Genomic DNA, 19,254 nt, shown 5'->3' with positions numbered 1-19,254 from the left:
GCGTCTAATCCGCACACTGGACACAGATGGAGAGCATGTCTTGACGCAGAGGCAGGGGAGGTGCTCAAGCAACAAACACTCCATATTAATACCGTGTGTGTGTGTGTGTGTGTGTGTGTGTGTGTGTGTGTGTGTGTGTGTGTGTGTGTGTGTTTGACTGCCTGTGTGCACAACAATGACAACAATGACCAAAATGGCAAAACAATGAAACCATTAATTCATGTTGGCTATAGCAGCTGCTCTGTGCTCATTAATGTGTCACTAACAGTCCAGCTGATTACGAGCCATTAATTGTGGTGGCAGCCTGAAGAAAAAGAAACAGAAGTAAAGTTTGAACAAGAGTGGTCTGCGCGCGCGTGTGTAAAGTCACAATGTTCACGTGCGTGTGTATTTGAGAGAGAGAGAGAGAGAGAGAGAAAATGGTGTTTGCAGGAGAGATCAGATTTATGGTATCAGAGAAGCATTTTTCTTATCAAGGAGCACTAAAGACAGAGGACTGGGAACAATGGGCGCACACCAGTACCAGGCACTATTAACACTGATAAAGTGCAAGTCAAAGTTGTCCACAGCCTCCACTGTTATGAAAACTGGAGAAAACGCAATTTTACTCATCACATGTCCTGCAGAAATTTTTTTTCATGTGGGTTTTTTTATTATAGTATTATATTATATTAGAGCTACCACATGGGGCTAACCAGAAACCAGAAACCAGGCTGGTTTCTTAAGCCATTTTCATTTTCACTCTGTTGGTGGTCTACTTAGACCTAATTTTCCAAGTCCGTAATATTCCACCTTCATCCAAAATGAGTATGTAAAATTGAGCAGTTACTCAAGCCATTCATTTATACAGAGTAATGTGGAAATCCTTTTATCTAATTCTGATCCAACATTTTTGCCCTGATCCACAGTCAGCTACAGAAAAAAAGAAAAAGAAACTCGGGTCTTGTAATACACAGTGATAACCACTGTGGACACCTCGAGTAGTTTTACATGTTCATTGCAGTCATTTTTATAATGACTCCTTCTGTGTAGCTACAGTATATCTCAGATCATACCATCAGAATTTGTCTGACAGCTTGTATTGTAAAGGTAGAATGGTGCTATTAACCTGAGGCTGAGACTTGCTGAAGGTGAATATCTTGAAAACGCAGCTGTCATGTGTTACTCACAGGACATTATTTCATACGCACGAGTTGGGTTATGAGATGACAGCTCTCATTTTTTCCATGTGACCAGTGCTAAAACACTGAATATTGGCTCCTAACAGGTGTAGTAATAGGAGCTCTCTGAATATCTGTGCTTAGATTGAGATGACACAGCAATTCCATAGACCTAGTCAGACAACCAAATCAAGTATAGTTGGTCATTTCAAATCAGAAGCATGACATGCAGCTGTCAGTTTACCAATGATGACCAAAAGAAAATCACACCGCCAACCATAATCAAAGACCTTCAGACAAAATACAGTATAATATTAGTCTTACTGTGCAATGTACGGTTCTGTCAATTTCTGTTCTACTTGCTTCCATCCTTCTTCACATTCACATGTGACATCAATTATATACTCTGTGGGTCACAGAGGTAAAATGTGATCTCATTATTCCAGGTTATTCACCTGCTATTATCATCCAATCAACAAAAAACATTCCACAGGAACAGCCAGAGAACTACACCTCTGCAGAGGCCAGAGAGAGATACTGTGAGTGAAATATCATCATTGCCACTTTAGAGAAGCTCCACAGTGTGGACAAAGGGAAGATGATTTTCTGCAATTATGATCCTACATTTTGACACACACTAAAGCTTTTCTTGTGTCATTGGTAATGAAATGTTATCAGCAGGGTGCAGACAATGTCATGCTCAGTTACTTCAAAATAATACAGCTCAAATGTTTTCTGGACCTTGTGTTCTCACTTATTTTTGCCAAATCTTCACCTGTTCTTGATTTTATAAAAATCAATTTTGACACTTGAGCACCGATATGAAAGAACCTTCTTTTACATTTCAACCCGGTCCAGGGTTTGGCAGTTGGAGCTTGTGACAGACCTGAAAGAAATGAAACAGTAATGTCTTCAGTGGAGTTAGAGCTTAAGTCAGTTTTCAGTGTTTCCTGTTATGACAAATGTTTTCAGCAAAAACAGAATCTGGGTACTGTGAGTCATGAAATAAAAGAAATGTTCAATATTAGGGACAACTGACTGAAAACCCAAACCTGAAGACCAGTTTTCAGTGTATCCAAAACTGGGTAAAACTTCTAGATATGTCATCAGATCAGTGATGTCGACTGCAGCTAAACTGTAAACATGGCAAAAGGATCTCGACAATCGAACAACTGAGGATGGTTATCACCAAGTGTAACTACACAAGAGTAGCGAGATGATGTGCAGCGGCTCAGGTGATGGACACTGAAATGCATGTGAAGAACTCACTGGTTCCATCTCCTGGACAAAGACAAACACACAGGAGAGGGAGGGACGTACTCTCAGGTGAACCCACCTGACAAAACAAAGCCGCGTAACACTTCACGTAACATTGTCAGACAAACAACTAGTCCATCTATCTGTATTTTCTATAGTAATCTAATTTAAATTAACAAAAACCTTTTCCTTTTGGTAAGCAAACGTATTCAAACCATGAGAGAAACACAGAGTATCTTTCAGAAGAGCCTTGTCCCAAGTAAAGACATGATTTGTTCCTTTCTATTTTAAGCTAAAAACAAGCAAATAAACCAGACTGGTGGTTTAGAAAATTGTTAAACTTGATGAGAAGAACAGCAGCCTGTAGTCAAAGGGGTGTGACATGTTTTGTCAGATTTTAATTGGTTCTTTCTCACCACACCATGGAGATCACTAAAGATAAATTGATGTTAGTCATTATTTGAGCTATCATCCACCAGCCTCCAAAACATTCAGATCAGTTATGTGCTTTTGCCAACCTGCATATAAAAAAATAATCATAAGCATTCGTTTTAGTTCTTTCAGTGTCCTACATGTATTTCTTTACCTTCAAAAACAGGATACGCACAGTCGCTTTGCAGAAAAGGAAGTTACTGATAGGTATGCAAGTCATTGTTGTTGAACATGAAATAAAGAAAAAAGAAAACTATTACTGGAAGGTGTTAATGCCTCTGATGTGCTGTCAATGTGTAACACATTGATAATAACAGCGGTAAACAGTGTCCACTAGTGGCAGCATTTAAGTCCTACATGCACATGTGTGAGAAATCAACACATCTGGGTAAAGTGTTTTCAACCAGTTTACCGACTGTACTGTTCTTCACCTTTTATATTAATGAACAGACATTTAGAGGTTTTCCACAGCCACATACAGCTGACGAAAATGTGTCATTTACTTACAATCACGAAAACTGAAAACAAATGTAGAGTAAATGGTCTATTTGTTTACCGACTGTTATTGACCCCACTTTAACGTTTCTGAGCCAACTCCCAGTGGTTCAGCTCAGCAGACGGCATCCACTCCACTCACAGCTTCCAAAGCCTGATCACTCTCACCCCGAGGCTCCAGCAGCACCCGTCTACATATGGTGTGGATTACTCTCTAAGCACCGCTGTGGCACACCAAGGAGGTGATTTTTATCATGTATTCAATGATCCACCCAAATCCATAAGTAGCTATAAAATCATCAGCAAAGGGAACCTCTTACTTCTGCAGTCAAACTACGTTAAGCTGACGTCAGGGAGCTGATTTGATAACAATTAAACAAGTATGGTTGGTTATTTTCTTATTTTTGGTAACTTCTTGTACTAAATGTTAATATACACATACTAAATTAAGTGAATCCAAAGTGAACCAAGCCCTTCTGTGGTTAAAGTTGACCTTTTCAGTCTAAACCTGGTCAGCCTCCCCTGCTCCTGAGCCCTAACCATGGCAGTTGCTGGAGAAATAGCTGTTATTGTACATCAATCTGACATAAATAAAACAGCCATGTTAGCAGCCTTGTTGTGATTCTGAACCTCGATGCAGCCGTGCTTTGCGCCTAATGATAAAGTCAGCATGCTACCATCCTCACAGTGACAATGTTAACATGATAATGATCAGCTGGTAGAATGTTTACCATGTTCACCATCTTAGTTCAGTGTGTTAGGACTAACACAAAAACTAAATACTAAAAGCTAAGACTGATACAAATGCCATGACAAATTTTGACTAGACCACAGCCCTGGGAGAAAAGTGAAGGAATCAGCAAAGACATTAGGAGTTATTCTCCATAGTGCACCACATTAAATGCCAAGTCATCAAATAGTTGTTGAGATATTTCAGTCCGGACCAACTGACTGACCGATATTACCATCCCTCAAACCATGCACATCTATCATGGCAAGAAACAAGTCTTTGACTATGACATTAAAGCACTTGCAAATGCAGAATACATTACTGCTAATCTCCCCACTCTCCTTGTCAGTGCGTCAAGTCAGGACATTCTTTTTTCCTGCTAATTACTACACCGGCAGCCATGTCCCAAATCAGACATCAGTTCCAGCTGTCAGCTCCTCCCTCCCACAAGCCATCCTGGGGCTGCAGTTTCATGATGGCCGATAATGACTGGTGAAATGACCCGTGCAATTAGCCGGTTACATGCGAGTCAAACTGAGGCCCAAAAATGGCTGACAGATTCAATTGCAGATCAGCCCCCGATTAGCCCTCATGCCTCGCGAGAAGGGAAATGGACATCTGTTTGGTATATTTGCTGCTTGGCAAGGTTGTAATTGCTTGAGGATGAGGTATTTCCATAGTTAAGTGAGCAAGTCAGTGGAGAGGGGAGCCTCCTCTGAGTGATTAGTACACTAACATCTAAAAACACAAGCGGGAGTCAACTCTTATTCTGTATGAATTTACAGTAACAGCGCATTTGGATGCTCAAATGGTTTTTGCATGTTCAGCGTAGTCAAGTGATTACAATACAATGTGGCCCACATGTGCGGATGCACTGACACAAACATGATTCATCATGAAAGGCTACACTTCAAGGGTGCATGGACGAGCGTGTATGTTTACACATCTGCATATATTGTTAGAATGCCTATGGACTTCCAGTATGTATTTCACATCAGGCTTGTTCATGAACTGCTGTAAAGTTTAAGGCCTGCCTCAAACTAGATTGGAGGAAATGGAAAGATTTTTCTGGGGAAAAAAAAAAGGGTGTGCACCACAGCAGATGTACTTTTTATCCACAATAATCACTCTCAAAGAACAGAGAAGATGAAGGCTGCTGGGAACAACACAAATGAGAGACAGGTCTGTATATTTCAAGGATTGCAAGGATTCATTTGGATAAAATCAGAAGACAAGTGAACTGTGTTTATGACAAGTTTTGGTTCCGGTGCCATAGGGGACCAACTTTGAGAGATGAAACACTCTACATTTAAAATAACTGCATTAATGGTCTAGTCTTGGCTTTGGACATCCCCATATAAATGAACTAGAGCTTGATCCATCTGGACTTTGAATCAAATAAGCTCATGTGGTATACATTATCATCTATACTATTTGTAATGCTTTACACTGAACAAAAAGTCTTTAAACACTACAGCTGTGTGTGCAGTTATTTTTACTGTGCTGCAGACTAAAGTGAAATAAACAGCTTTTAACTACTCTTGGAAGGAGAGCACTTGACACGCAGGCACATAATCTCCTCAGATCACTTTCACTCATCTTTCCTCTGGTTTCAATCATAGTTTCACCCATGCACATCTCTGCCTTGTTATGTCTTCTAAAAAAGATGATAAGAGATTGAATAACAACATGAGTTGACACAGTGAACAGATGAGATGGAATTTTCACATTCGTTCACTGAAGTACTGAGGAGGTAGATGCTGAGATGAGGCCACAATGTGACAACAGAAGGATTTCATCTGCCACTTTATACAAAGCAGTCCTGCGTTTCTTACTGATGCTATGGCTGGTTTCCAGCTTCCAGTTTACAATTGTTTAATATGTTTAGCATCTACACGCACAAAGCATGTGAGGTAAGCTGATCCATATAGTTTGTTGTGTTTCTCAACATCATTATATCACAGTAACATGCAATTATTACACAACAAAAGCCATAAAATCTTTCCCCGATTTAACACGTCTTTAAAATGTTCATTTACACCTTGTGAGCCAGTGGTTCTTGACATGTACCTTAAAGAAACTGAGAAAAGCATTAAGCCAATGTAATTGAATTAATGGAAATTTAATGTCTTATCCTTACTTAGTCACGATGTAAGATTCAAAATAACATTTGCTGTTGCTAAATATAGAAGGGAAAATATTTTCAAAAGAAAACTCTACGAGTGAAGCTGTAGTGGACATCAGCTCAGAGCCCTTGGTGTACAATATCATCTGCTCATCAGCTGTAAAACAGTGTGATTTCAAGCACACTGTGGTTATAAGTAGCAACACAGTCTACCCAGTCTGTTTTGACTGGCTGATTAGAAACACATTTCCCGTCCAATATCAACCAAACACCAAAAGCAGGAGGGGGAATCTGGCGTATTGTTAGTGGAAAGTGTGAAACTTCTCTCTTCCTAGAACACAGACTGAGCCTCTTTCATAACATAACTCCTCTAACCTCACTAAGTTCAATCATGAAGTTGGACTCCATCCCTCTGTGTTGTCTGCATGGGTGGAGACTGGAAGAAGCAGAGGATGGACCGTTAGACGTCACCACCACTCCCCATCTCTCCTGCTCGACCTCTCGCTCCCCCTCAGTCAGGATTGATGGTGAGTGAGGATGAACGGGAGTTTGCGTCACCGCATTGTGCAATAGAAACTGAATGAAAACCCGAGTGAGGGACTGTGAACTGGGAATCATTTTTGTCCTCCGAGAGGCGTCGTTGGATCCGTCTGTTTGCAAACAAGTTCAGAGGGAAGTCATTTCACGCTTTTGCCGTAGGTTTCGTGCGCCTCGGATGTTGCGCCACGCTGCAGAGTGATTGCCAGCTGGCATGAGAGTGATAGCGTGCAGTTTACAGTACGCGGGCAATAAAACATTGATCTTCAACATTTCCAGTGACGAGAGCTGATGAGCGCGCCGCACCGTTTCCTCTCCAGCTATTAGACGTCTTCAATATGCCGTTTATCGTCGTTGTCAGATGATACCTGTTGATTTTGCATCGCGCCATGTCCTTCTGTCGGACTGAAGTGGACAATGAAGTTATGGGATAGCCTGACCACTTGTTTGATACTGCTGAGCGCCGTGCACGCCAGCCCGCTGCCCCGGAGCCCGCAGCGGTCCACGTCCACCAAGAGGAGAGGGCGCGCCGACGAGAGTCCCCTGGAGCTCCCGCCGGTTCAGATCCGCCTGTCTGTCACCTCCCACGGCATCAGCCGCGCTGAGGCGGATGCAGCGGACTGGGAAGAGACGCTGGCTGGAGGAGCAAAATGTAAGAGCCTGTGGTTTTTGTACGGCGTGCCAAAAGTGCAACAACCACGCCAAGACGTAATTTGCAAGAAGCAGGCTGGCTAAGACTAGAATTATTTGTATTTCTTAAACAAGTGAGGCCTATATTATGATCTGTGTCTGACAGATGAAAAAAATAGGCTACAATATAGAAGAAACTTGGAACTGGACACTCTATTGGCACATTTTCACTTCAGGAAAAAACAAAACAACTTTGTTTAGACTTAAATTGGCACTGAAAAACTTTTTAAATTTTAGAGTGCATATAGTTACTGAAACATTTCCAATATCCAATCTCATTCTGCCCTCTAACCAATTAGGGTTACCTAAGTCAGAGCTAGTGGAGTTTGTGGATTTTGATCTTATTACTTTCTTAATACTTTCCCCACAGTGAACGCCCACATAAAACATGCTTTTTAGTTTTTGACATAAATAAATTATGTCGGTTGGCATGTAATGATTATTCTTGCTCTGAATAAATCTAATCTACTGTATGAAATGTTATAATGTAAATGTAAAAATGCTTGTCACAATTTCCTAAAGCTCAAGGTGATGTCCTCAAATTGCTCATTTTGTCCGGTTAACGGTCTAAAACTTAATCATACATGTCTGAATGTCTTTAATTTTTGCTATAAAAAATTACTTAACAACCGATTGATTGTTAAAATAGTTGTCCACAAATCGATCTAGTGGTTTAGGTCTTGCACCACAAGGATACATACTGGCTGCTGTAGCCATAATGAAGTCCACACAAACATACAACTGTGTGGTGCATAAATAAGAATGGGATCCTTCTGTAAACTGGATGAATCAGTTCAAATGGAATTCCACTGCAGAAAAAAAAAGGGTGTTAGCATTTTTGCATTTGGACGGGTGGTATCTGACACAATACTCCAATTCTTCAATGTCCAGTGTGGTGTGGTAAACAATGGGTTTCGTCCAATATGATATTCCCTTCTAAGAGTGCCATTTCCTCTTAATGTGTTTCAGACCTCATGGACGAGCCCCTGCCGGGTGAGTTTGAAGATGTGGTGGACTTCATCAAAGTGACCATCAGCAGAATACGTCGCTCCTCGTCATCCACCACGTCCTCATCTACCTCACCCTCCACCACTTCCTCCCCCTCCAAAGAAAACTCAAGCAGCAGCGCTCGACACAGAAGGGAGAGGACAAAGGGGGTGAACCATCAGGGTGGAAGAGGAGGAGCTAGAGGAGGGGAGACAGGCAGGAAGGTTAGAGGAGGAGGCGGCAGTGGACGAGGACAGGGTTGTGTGCTCAAACAGATCCACCTCAACGTGACGGACCTTGGTCTGGGCTACCGCTCAAGTGAGGAAATGATATTCAGGTACTGCTCAGGACCCTGCAGGAAGTCCGAGACCAACTACGACAAAATCCTGTATAACCTCGCTCATAACAGGAGGCTTCCTTCCAGAGACACACCCCCTCAGGCTTGCTGCCGACCAATAGCATTTGACGATGATCTCTCGTTTCTGGATGACAACCTTGTTTACCACACCGTGAAGAAGCACTCTGCCAGGAAGTGTGGCTGTGTGTAGCAAGTGTAAACTAATTTGTGTAATTTTGCATTGACTCCCACTTTGAAGTATGGTATTGGGTGTTTTTTCTTCAGATTTTTGAAATTGTGAGGAAACTTTCTGGCGTGACACGTTACCATGCTTGACTTGAGTCCAACAGTAAATGAGTAAATAAGGAGAAGAGGTGGCATCACTTCAGTTTCTAGCCCAAAGCGATGGCCAATCCGCTTCTTTTCAACCTGAGCTCCATCACAATATCCACGATTTGCTTTACTGTCCACACCTTACATCACAAATCTGTTCAGTGTAATTTGAAATGTTTCCACGGATACTCAACCAAAAAGACTGAAACAAGCTCAAACACAATTCAGCAGACTCACTCTGTCTACTGTATAGCACATATGTTACATGGACACTTGTGAAATGTATTTATGAAATCTTGAATATATTAACTTATTGATATTTATTTTTGTTTTTATAAAATTAATAAATGTTATTTATTATTGTAATGTGATATTTTAGCGTGTGCCAAAGGTTTAAATCAAATAATTTTTATTTCCATATAGAAGCAGTAAAACAACTGGGTGGTTTACATTGCAAAAATGATCTTTTACGCATCAGGAACTTATGTTTAAGGTGCCCTGCGGAGTTGTCTTGTAAACAAACACGTTTGCCTGCACGTACGCACGATACAAAAAAAAAAAAATCAGGGTGATACTCTTAAAACGTTGCTCTATAGTGCTACTAGTGGTCAAAAACTCCACAGGGCACTATTAAAGTTTTTATTCACAGGAAAACTTTCCTCATGATCTTAACGTTTACAATGTTGTACGAGCTGAGTGTCATTTGACTGCATTATTTCCTGTTTGTTTGTTTTTTTTATGAGGTAAGAAAAGCTTTAGATTTGTTCTCAGATTAGAAGAACAGTTGATGATTCATGGTTAGTCTCATGTCCTCCTCTAAGATGAATTGCTGTGGTACTGAAACAAGATTTCCTCACTTTAAAAACATGACTACATTTTATTTTTATACAGTAATCACCTTTAAATAGTCCCATTTAATTGTTAATAAATGCATTCTTACACAATGCAGTGTATTCTGTAATGTACACACAGGAATCATTGTTTCTGTCCTTTGAAACCATGCTGTTATAAATCTGTCAACCTTGTTACTACTACCACCCTTTACTCAGAAAAAACTATTACATTATTATGCTATTACATAAACTTGACATCAAAAAACAGTTGGGGGGGAGACCCTTGAAAGAGAATGGTAGCAGAAATTAATCATTGTATTTCTGTCACTTTTTGTGTAAAAGAGGAAAAGGAAGAATAAAGCAATAGAGCATTAGGGATGAATCTATTGAATCCTTTAAGAAATGAGAGAAAACATAAAAGGATGAATAGAATCTGATGTTATCAAATGACAGGAACAGGCATTAAACACAGGAGAGAATGGAGCACACAAACCCAGTACAGTTCTTCACCTGCAGTATAAGAATAGAGGGAAGGTGAGACCGACAGTGAGGGATGAACGATACATGGCTGAAAGATGAATGTTAAAAGATCTTTCAACATAAAGAAAACATGGAAGAATGAGCAACAAAGAGCTAGAAGAGGAGACAATGAATGACACTATGATTAAAAGGCGGCAAATATCCAGAGAAGACAATGATGTAAGAGAACACGAGAAGAGAAGTCTCGCTTAACTTGTGTGTGTGGTCGATATCTGATCCATGCTCTGCTCTCTCACATTTCACAGCCCTTCCTCTGCCTGTCTCCTGAGCTGTGAGTCAGTACAGCCTGGTCCAACAACTACAGGCCAAAGTGGGCTTCCCAAGCCCCTATTGTACTTTATAAAACTTAGATTTATAAACAGCAGCCTGTGGTTCTCTGTGTGACATTTTACCAAGAAAGATCATGCACCAGTCAGGCTCAGAGCGATGATGGTACAGTTTGACAGTTGGTGTTTCACTGGTAGACATAGCTAAGAAACTTAAAGACATGAAGAAGTTTATTTTCCTGTGCTTGAAATTATTAACTACTCAATGAACATATCACCATGGTAACATTATAATCTGCAGCCAGTAACTTTGACGCTAAACCGGTTACTCAGAATACCAATATTTTCATAAAATGAAAAGGATCTAAAAATGAGTTAGAAGAGAATTTTATTTTGAGCTTCCATGCTCAGCCTAAATACAGTGTGAGTCAACACTTTCCACAACATAACTTCTGCCTCCTCTACTCATTATTGTAGTTTCCTGACCACAGACAAACCAGTTGTAGCCTAAAGCATACACATTTTTAAAGATTTAACACCCACAGTGCAGCTTGGCCAAACGTGTAAGTAAAATGTAGTCTAATGGCTGCCATGGGCCCAATTAAACATATTCCTAAATTAACTATGACAGTAGCAAACTGTTTCTGGGCCCACTGTGTAAAATGTTAGAAGTTTTTTTTTTTTGTCAACTTTAGCTGTTGACAACAGAGGAAATCATTAGCGCTGACTTGACAGTCAGAGGATAGTGTTATTAGTCAGATGAGTCTTCTGCTCTATTGTTCGTGGTGTCAGAGGAGCTTGTAATGAAGGATAATGTTCCACTGGAGTGTAATACAACACAAGTGTTAGCTGTTAAGGGGATGGTGTTCGAAACAGGTGCTGAATACTGGCAGAACTGTACACGCTGACACATTGATGCTACATTTAAACTTTAGAGAATCGGTTCAATTAAATTACAAAATCATATATTTTCTTTCTTATTTGTGCAGATAAATTTGCATTTATTTGCAAAGGTTTTCAGTTCATCTCAATACAGGGGAGGTGAACAGATGCGGATCGCAATGACAAATTACAAAGACATTAAACAGCAAGACCCATTTCCAGAAGCAATGTCCTGGTTGCTCTGCAAAATCCACACACCTGAGGGTGAAGTTTTTATTGGGACTACTTCTGTAGTGGTGGTTTAAATTAAATACACAGTCTATACAGTCCATGTAATAGCTCAGTTTTTACTCATACTTATTTTACGCATTTTTACATTTTAAGTCTATTTTCTTCCATTACACACATGACTACAGTTTTTGTGTATTGGTATCCGAGTGCTGCAAAAATGCTGATAATCTACAACTCAATGGTGTGTCTGAACACAATGTATAGATGCTGACGGAGGACTGAAGCTGCTGCTCTGCTAACATGTTGCTCGTAATATGCCTCCTGTGAAGACACAGTGTCAGAGGAAATATTTCAAAACCTGGGCAAATAAAACCATTTTGTAATTTGTGAAATATGTCAAATCTAATTTGGGTGAACTGACCCAAGACTCCAAACAAAGTCTTGGGGTTTTAAAAGCATGAATGTAAAAGATACTTCTGGAGCTCATAAAACAGAGAATAAGATTAAACAAAAGCTCAAAATGTGAATGATTGAAAATACTAAAATCCCAATCACTTGAATGGGAAAGTGGTCCCAGACTTTTGGACCCCAACTGTAGGCTAATCTTATCAAAAGATGAAAGCTTTATATTTATATCAATTAGATGAATGGTTTATATGGATATTTTCCATATGGATATTTTTTTACTGAGAAACTCAAGAGACTCAAAGGCCTTTTGTAGTAATTACTGAGGGTAAAGAGGGCACGTGAAGTTCATTTTTCCCATGATTTCCAAACCAATCTGGTGACACGGCTGTTAAAAGTCGACCTCTGACTTTCAGGAGAAAAGCAAGCTTCCTCTGCATCTCAACACCTGGGTTCATGAAGTTCTCTATGGTAGCTCAAATTCTCATCATTCGATTCGAATCAGCGACCAGCTTGTTTACAAGAGGAAGCCACTGTGGGCAGAGCCTCGTCTGCCACTATTGTGCCAGCAGGCGTGAGAAAAGATACAAATGATAAATGTAATCACGGTTATATCAAACATGTCGGGGGTCTTCATGAGAGATTTGTCAAACCACAAGAAGCTCTTTGTGCTACTGCCCTGGAATCTGTCAGTATGACTCAGGCTACATGACGAGTCAATTCTAACAGACAACCACAAAAGGAGAAAGGAGAGGCATCACAGATGAAAACAATACAGCTAGCAATTCGAGGGGTATGACGACAACACAACGCTGACGCTGTCTCACCCTGTTTCTAAGATCAAAAGAAGCTCCCGGATCTGTTATCTTCTAATCTTCACAACTGATAAAAGTAGTGTGTTTTCATGTGTCTTTTATCAGGAATTCTCAAAAACTTTAAAGGCCTGAAGGTCATGAAGGAAAAATACAAAAGCAGGGGAGAAGTTTGAGAAGTTCTGCTACACTAAAATAGACAGTGAAAAGTCTAAAGAAAACACTAGTATTTTTGTGATTTATACAAGAAACAGGCTCTTCAACATGCTTAATGCAATAGTTTAAGAAACACTGCTGTGCTGTCATCGGACTGGCAACAACACAAAGCAGAGGCAGAGGGGATTAACATGGAGCTGTAACCGCACTGCCCTGATCATCTTCAACTGGCCTATCGCCAAACCTCCAGTCTGGACCACCAGCCGCAGGCTCCCCACTCATCACTATTACCATGCACACACACATAGACACGTATTATTATTATCAAGACATCACTGTAATGAACTGCAGATGGAATATACACTGATTCAGCCAATGGCCAGTGAGAGGGAGAGAGGAGACAGTCAGACAGAACCATCTTATAACATTTAAACATCAGTGGTGTAGTGTAAGAAAACCCTCTATTTTCATAAAGTCAGCTTCCTGAGAAAATGTTTTGAATTTTGCTGGGGGTTTTAACTTTATGCGTACTTGCAGGAGACAGTGATGGTGAAATATATAAAAGATCAAAAGAAACGGAGCATCTGATTCATTCATTCATTCTTAATTTCTGCAGCTCACGATACATATGATGTAATCACTTGATTTTTCTACATACGTGATATATCGAAATCATTCAATCTGCTGTTAGCCCTAACCCAGCGCAGACACAAACAGGCCTTTGGTGGATGCAGTACTTTAACACATGACTGATTAGTGCTGTAGGAGGAACTGGCGAGGTGTGTGAATGTAACACAATCACCAGCGTGTTGGTGTGTGAGAGGTGTTAGTTCAGATGGTTAAATATTCAGTTGAAACCTGAGAATGTGCATTACAGTGTTGTGCCTATGCCTCACACCTGTGGTACATCGTGTGTGTATGTATTCATACTGTGCAAATCTGCATTTAGAAGTGGTGTAATAGAAGGGAGGGTCATTTTAATTTAGCTTAAAAATAGTTTTATTGTATAAAAAAAAAGAAAAAGAAATTGTCATTTTATTTCAAATAGCACGTGAACCTGCTATGTAACTGTTATAACGCTCTCTACAGGTTTAGCTTTATGATTCATATGAGGTCAAAGTCAGATCAAATACTTTATATTATTAGGGAGGAAAAACTCACACCTGCAACACCTGTGCATCTTTGGACTGGAGATAACCAAAAAATATGCAGGACTTATACAAATTTGTGATCAAACTCACTTGAGTAGAGGCACCACCACCAGTCAACTATAGTTTATGTGTGTAAACCCTTTTCTGAATGAATGCCCCAGCACCGAGCAGGCAAAGCGGAAGATTTATAGGCAGAATGAAAGACAGGCTGGTTGATGATGTGATTTTCCGTCCACTTCTGTCTGTGTTGTTAGAGTGTAATGATAAGAAACAGTTCACAGACAGAACGGACAGTAGCCTCGCTGGAGTGGAAACAGTCTGCTCCAGTGTGACACTCTATGTCAAGCAAACAGGGAACTGCTGAGATGAGGTGACATTTGAAAGTGGTGTGATCCTGAATGACACTGCCAACAACACACACCAATACAAGCACAAAGATGTTATGCTTGAACCCATTTTGACCAGCAGGGATTTACGTCAGTGGAATGATCAACACTTTATTGTTGATGTAAATAATAAACTTTCTTGAGCCTATAGGCTGACAGATTGCACGTGAAGCTCTGTGACATTTTTACCTGCCACATTTATTAACAAAGTATTGTATGACTTTGACCTCTTGTAGGATGGATGAAAAAAAATTTTTTTGACACAGACACATCTTTTATTCAACTTTAGTTAGCATGCTAATCAGCTAGCCCTGGCCTGCCTCACCACTTTCCGATGGTGACTCACTGTAGCGTCCAATAAGCTGAAATGTGCAATAAATCTCACTATAAATTGTCAAGCTTTTGTCACACTGTCATTTACTTGTTTGAATGTTGAGTCCACAGCGTCTAAATAGAAGCAGCTAACTCAAACCAAACTGTTTCAACTGAAACGTTAAATTGAAGCATTAGCTTGCTAAACTGCTCAAGCTGCTAAACTAAACTGTTAGCTCACCTGAACCAATAAACTCTGTTCAAATGAACTGTTACCTTACTAACTCACTAAACATTTTGTAACATATGCTACAAAAAGGTATCTGTTGAGGAAGATCATGTGATATGATAAAAAACATTTTTCTCCACAGCTGTTTCCAAGGACAAGAATGAATATTCAGTCTCAATGTGAATAGCTGTATTTCAGACGAATTTTTCTTGAACATAAACAAGATTGGGGGCAGACAGAAAAATAATATGTACACAAATTGAGCCCGTCCTTTTTATTCATGATGCGGTTGGGTGAGAACCTATTTAATCCTTCAAGAAAGCAATTACTACAGACAACATGAAACACAAACTTTAAACAGTTATAACAGCTGTTACATTTTTTGCAAAATAATTAAAATTTCAGGCCTTTAATCATGTTAGTTGCTCCATCCATAAGGGACCTGTGTCACTTACCATAAAAAAAATTAACTTGGGAGTTGCAACGTACTACAGCTGTTCCCTCTGGGGTTATAAAGGTTATAAATGTTACAAAATGTACCTAACATACATTGTCAATACATCAATGTACATTCCTCTCATGGTTTACACATATGGCTCTAAAGCACCGCTGCTACGCTGAGGTACAGAGTGGAACTGCTCTAATCTCCTTTGTAAACACAGTAGTGGTGTGTGTGTGTGTCTAAGACCCCAGGAGGCAAACCAGACCCCAACTCACCATTCATCCTCCCCTCATGAGGAAAAGGCAGACCTCCCTTTATCCCTTTTTTGCTCTTCACTATCCCTCCATCCTCCTTGTGTCTTTCACCACTTCCGACATTTCTACATTCCCTCCCACCTTCCCCTGTCCCTCGTGTCCCCCCTTTTGATGTCCCATAGCTTGATCTATTAATGTCTCCGGCCCTCCATCCTGCTGTTTTCTTGTTCTCTTTTACACCCTGTAAATAAATGCAGGACTTGCCTTGCTGTCTGTAGCCTCCTGTGTTTGCGTATTTAAACCTACACTGTATCTGTATATTCCCTGGTATTAAAAAGGAGGAACCCCTCACATCCTCCATAAACACCAGCCACTGTAACTGCAGTTATGCATTGTAAATAAGAAACATGAAAAGTTACTGAAATGTGTTAAATGACTCCTCTGTGAAACACAGACAAGTTCTTGTCCAGCACTGAAAGAAAAGAAAAGTGAAAAATTGGGACTTATGAAGAATCCTGTTTAAATTTCACCAATTTCTGAGACACTTCATACTGATTTCACTCGATATGTGAGAGTTAAAAAAAAATCTTTAATACAAAGTACAGTAAACCTGACTTTTCTAATCCATTTTAGGTATTTTCTCATCACTATAACCATCTCTGTTTCTTCAGCGTGAGCATTTTTAATACATGCTCTATTACATGACAGCTACACTAACTGTTAGCTAGCAACATGAACCTTAACCTTCTAAAGCTGTAATGTTGAGATAATGTAAATAATTTAGGTGGGTCAGTATGTATAGCGATGTGTAAACAGCTCCGTACTTTTTTATTACAGAAATTTCATTTTCAAGGAAGTAGCTTGTCTAACCTTAATGCTAACTAACATTATCCATACTAATAAGCCAGTGGCTAATGCTAAAACATGATAAACTAAAATGGGCCTAATTAATTTATGAGGGTTGGGGTTAATTAAATGCTGTGCAGGTATCGTTATTATGATGTGTATTTGATATGCGATAGAACCATGAAGAAAAAGAACCCCATGAGTTCTTTCTAAGGAACGCTGTAAACGATTCCCTCTTTAGGGGTACAATATGTACCGAAAGACAAAAAAGGTTTAATTTAGGACCCCTTGTTTTACAAGTGTATTGCTGTGCTGTTTTCTGCAAATTATGCTCTGTTCATTTCATGTAGAGCATTTTTGGCCATCTAATTTTTAAATATTTTTTATTTCATGAAGTGAGATTTACTTGTAAATAACTGTACTGTGTGTATTATTGTTTGCACAAAATTGTAATTGCAGCCATGTTTATGTTTCCTGGGTTGAATCATTGTGTTACTGGAATTTCTCAACAACTAAATCAGAATTTCATGAACATCTTTCTACTTAACTCTTATCTGGAATTGAGCTGCAGCACTGTGTGTGTGTCTAAAAGGATTCTAGATTCTGTATAAAAAAGAAGTCTGTTGAACATAACTCATGGTGTACCATGTTACAGGTTGATTTTAGCTTCTAAATAATAATGTGACACACACACACACACACATACACAAGTACTGTATTCTTATCTTCTAACACAAACCATATCTCTGCTCTAAACTCAAGCCAAACAGAAAGAACAACACTGCAGCGTGCCAACAACTGACATACCACTGAACCATGTGTGTATACATAAATCTACTGCTCATCAGGATGCTAAAACAATATGGACTTCCCAACCATGTAAGCAAGCACTCCTCTGTGATAGCTACAGCATTGCACACGTTTCCTCATCTTTGTCCTTAAAGACAAATTCACAGCATGAGATAAAAAAAAGATAGGGATTTTTTTAAGTTAGAAAAAACATTCACACCTCAATGAAATCTAAATATTTCAGGTACATTTCACTGTTTGTAACCATGTTCAGATGAAAGAAATGAGAGATATTACAGAGGAGGATTATTTCAAGGTGACGTGCAGAAAGAGTATGAACCAAATCCAGACTCACAACATTGAGATTAGACGTCCTGATCAGCCTACTGATACACAGGGGCACTAGAAACTGACAAAGAAGCTGAAGAAATGCATGCGTTCTATGTAAACACACATTAGGTGCTCATGTAAAGCAACAAATCACACCTGAGACCACAGGTCACACCTGTCATTTGGAATATAAATGGATGAAAAAAACAAAACAAAATTACCAGCAAATATTGCAGTTATTAACTCCTGACCAAATCCAAACATGAGTGTGTAAGATCCCAAAAATACCTATACAAGTATTTACAAGCCTGTGATCCCCTAACAGACATCTGTTTCCCCCCTGAGGTGAATGGACCCTGAAATGAATCCTACTAAGCCAGAAAATGACTCACATAGCAAAAACAGGGAGCAAACAGTTCAAACCTCTGACTCACAGCCCCTTTATAACCCCTCCATAACCTTTCATAGTCTAGAATGACCTTCTTATGACCCTTCATAGTGCCTTAATAACCCCCATGCAGGCCTAAGTGAGCAGAGACAGAGCTGATGGAAATTTGATATCTTATGCTCAGTTGCCCTGTAATTCACTCACACACATCATCTAGCATTGACAAAGAATCCACATGCAGGTATGATCTGCTCGCAAGCATGAAAGCAACACAGACACATCTTCTCATGAACACACAGACACACAGTGGCTGATGTCTAACTGTTGTAGATATGAAGGCTACTTTTCACTGCTAGAAAGAAGAAGGGGGATAACATGGCATGTTTATTTGCCCTTTGATTCATTTAAGTTATGCCATATGGTAGAAAGTGTCCTACACCACTGAGAAGTGGACACATTTTTAACAGATTACCAGAACAGGAAATAAAACTTTGACCTCTGTAATGTTTCTGCCATGCTTCAACCTTTGAGGTAGACGGAACAACAGTAAGAGTCTAACAAAACAACTCCTCTCCACTCTGGATGGAAAAACAAAATCCCAACCACAGGCTACTTTGGGCCAAATATAGAGCTAATAACTTGAATTCTTACAGCATTTTTTCATCCGATTTTTGTACACTTTCCAAAAGACTTTTAACCTAACAGCACTTAACTTCTAAGGTGTGCATAACTATGGCAGATGCAAACTAAAGCAAGATTTTACAATAATTTTAAAGCAATAGCATTTTGGATAAGGCAAATATACAAATGTTTGCTTTTATTACAGAGAGTTGATTGAGACAATTGATACCAATTTCATGTCTGTACACTAAATATGAAGCTACAGCCAGCAGCCAATTAGCTTTGCATAGAATAAAGA

General features: G+C 39.6%; 1 protein-coding gene across 1 annotated transcript; it reads left to right on the top strand.

Moving 5' to 3' along the window:
• The first annotated feature begins 6,730 nt into the window (after nucleotides 1–6,730).
• Nucleotides 6,731–9,454, top strand: LOC111660921 (glial cell line-derived neurotrophic factor-like). Its single transcript, XM_023414358.2, has 2 exons — nucleotides 6,731–7,388; nucleotides 8,396–9,454. The coding sequence occupies exons 1-2, from the start codon at nucleotides 7,154–7,156 to the stop codon at nucleotides 8,959–8,961; spliced, it is 801 nt and encodes a 266-aa protein (XP_023270126.1). The 5' UTR covers nucleotides 6,731–7,153; the 3' UTR covers nucleotides 8,962–9,454.
• The last annotated feature ends 9,800 nt before the right edge of the window (nucleotides 9,455–19,254 follow it).

Source organism: Seriola lalandi, unplaced genomic scaffold (genome assembly GCF_002814215.2).
Source record: "Seriola lalandi dorsalis isolate HSWRI2012SDOR001 ecotype SW California unplaced genomic scaffold, Sedor1 jcf7180002054524, whole genome shotgun sequence".
In the NCBI taxonomy this organism is placed as follows: domain Eukaryota; kingdom Metazoa; phylum Chordata; class Actinopteri; order Carangiformes; family Carangidae; genus Seriola; species Seriola lalandi.
Note: the sequence above shows the minus strand (reverse complement) of the source record. Positions and strands in the feature narration are given on the sequence as shown.

Excerpts from the sequence above, each read along its gene's own strand:
- LOC111660921 (XM_023414358.2), top strand. The coding sequence starts at position 7,154 with ATGAAGTTATGGGATAGCCTGACCACTTGTTTGATACTGCTGAGCGCC. Across the intron at positions 7,389-8,395 it reads GCTGGCTGGAGGAGCAAAAT|ACCTCATGGACGAGCCCCTG; the intron begins GTAAGAGCCTGT and ends AATGTGTTTCAG.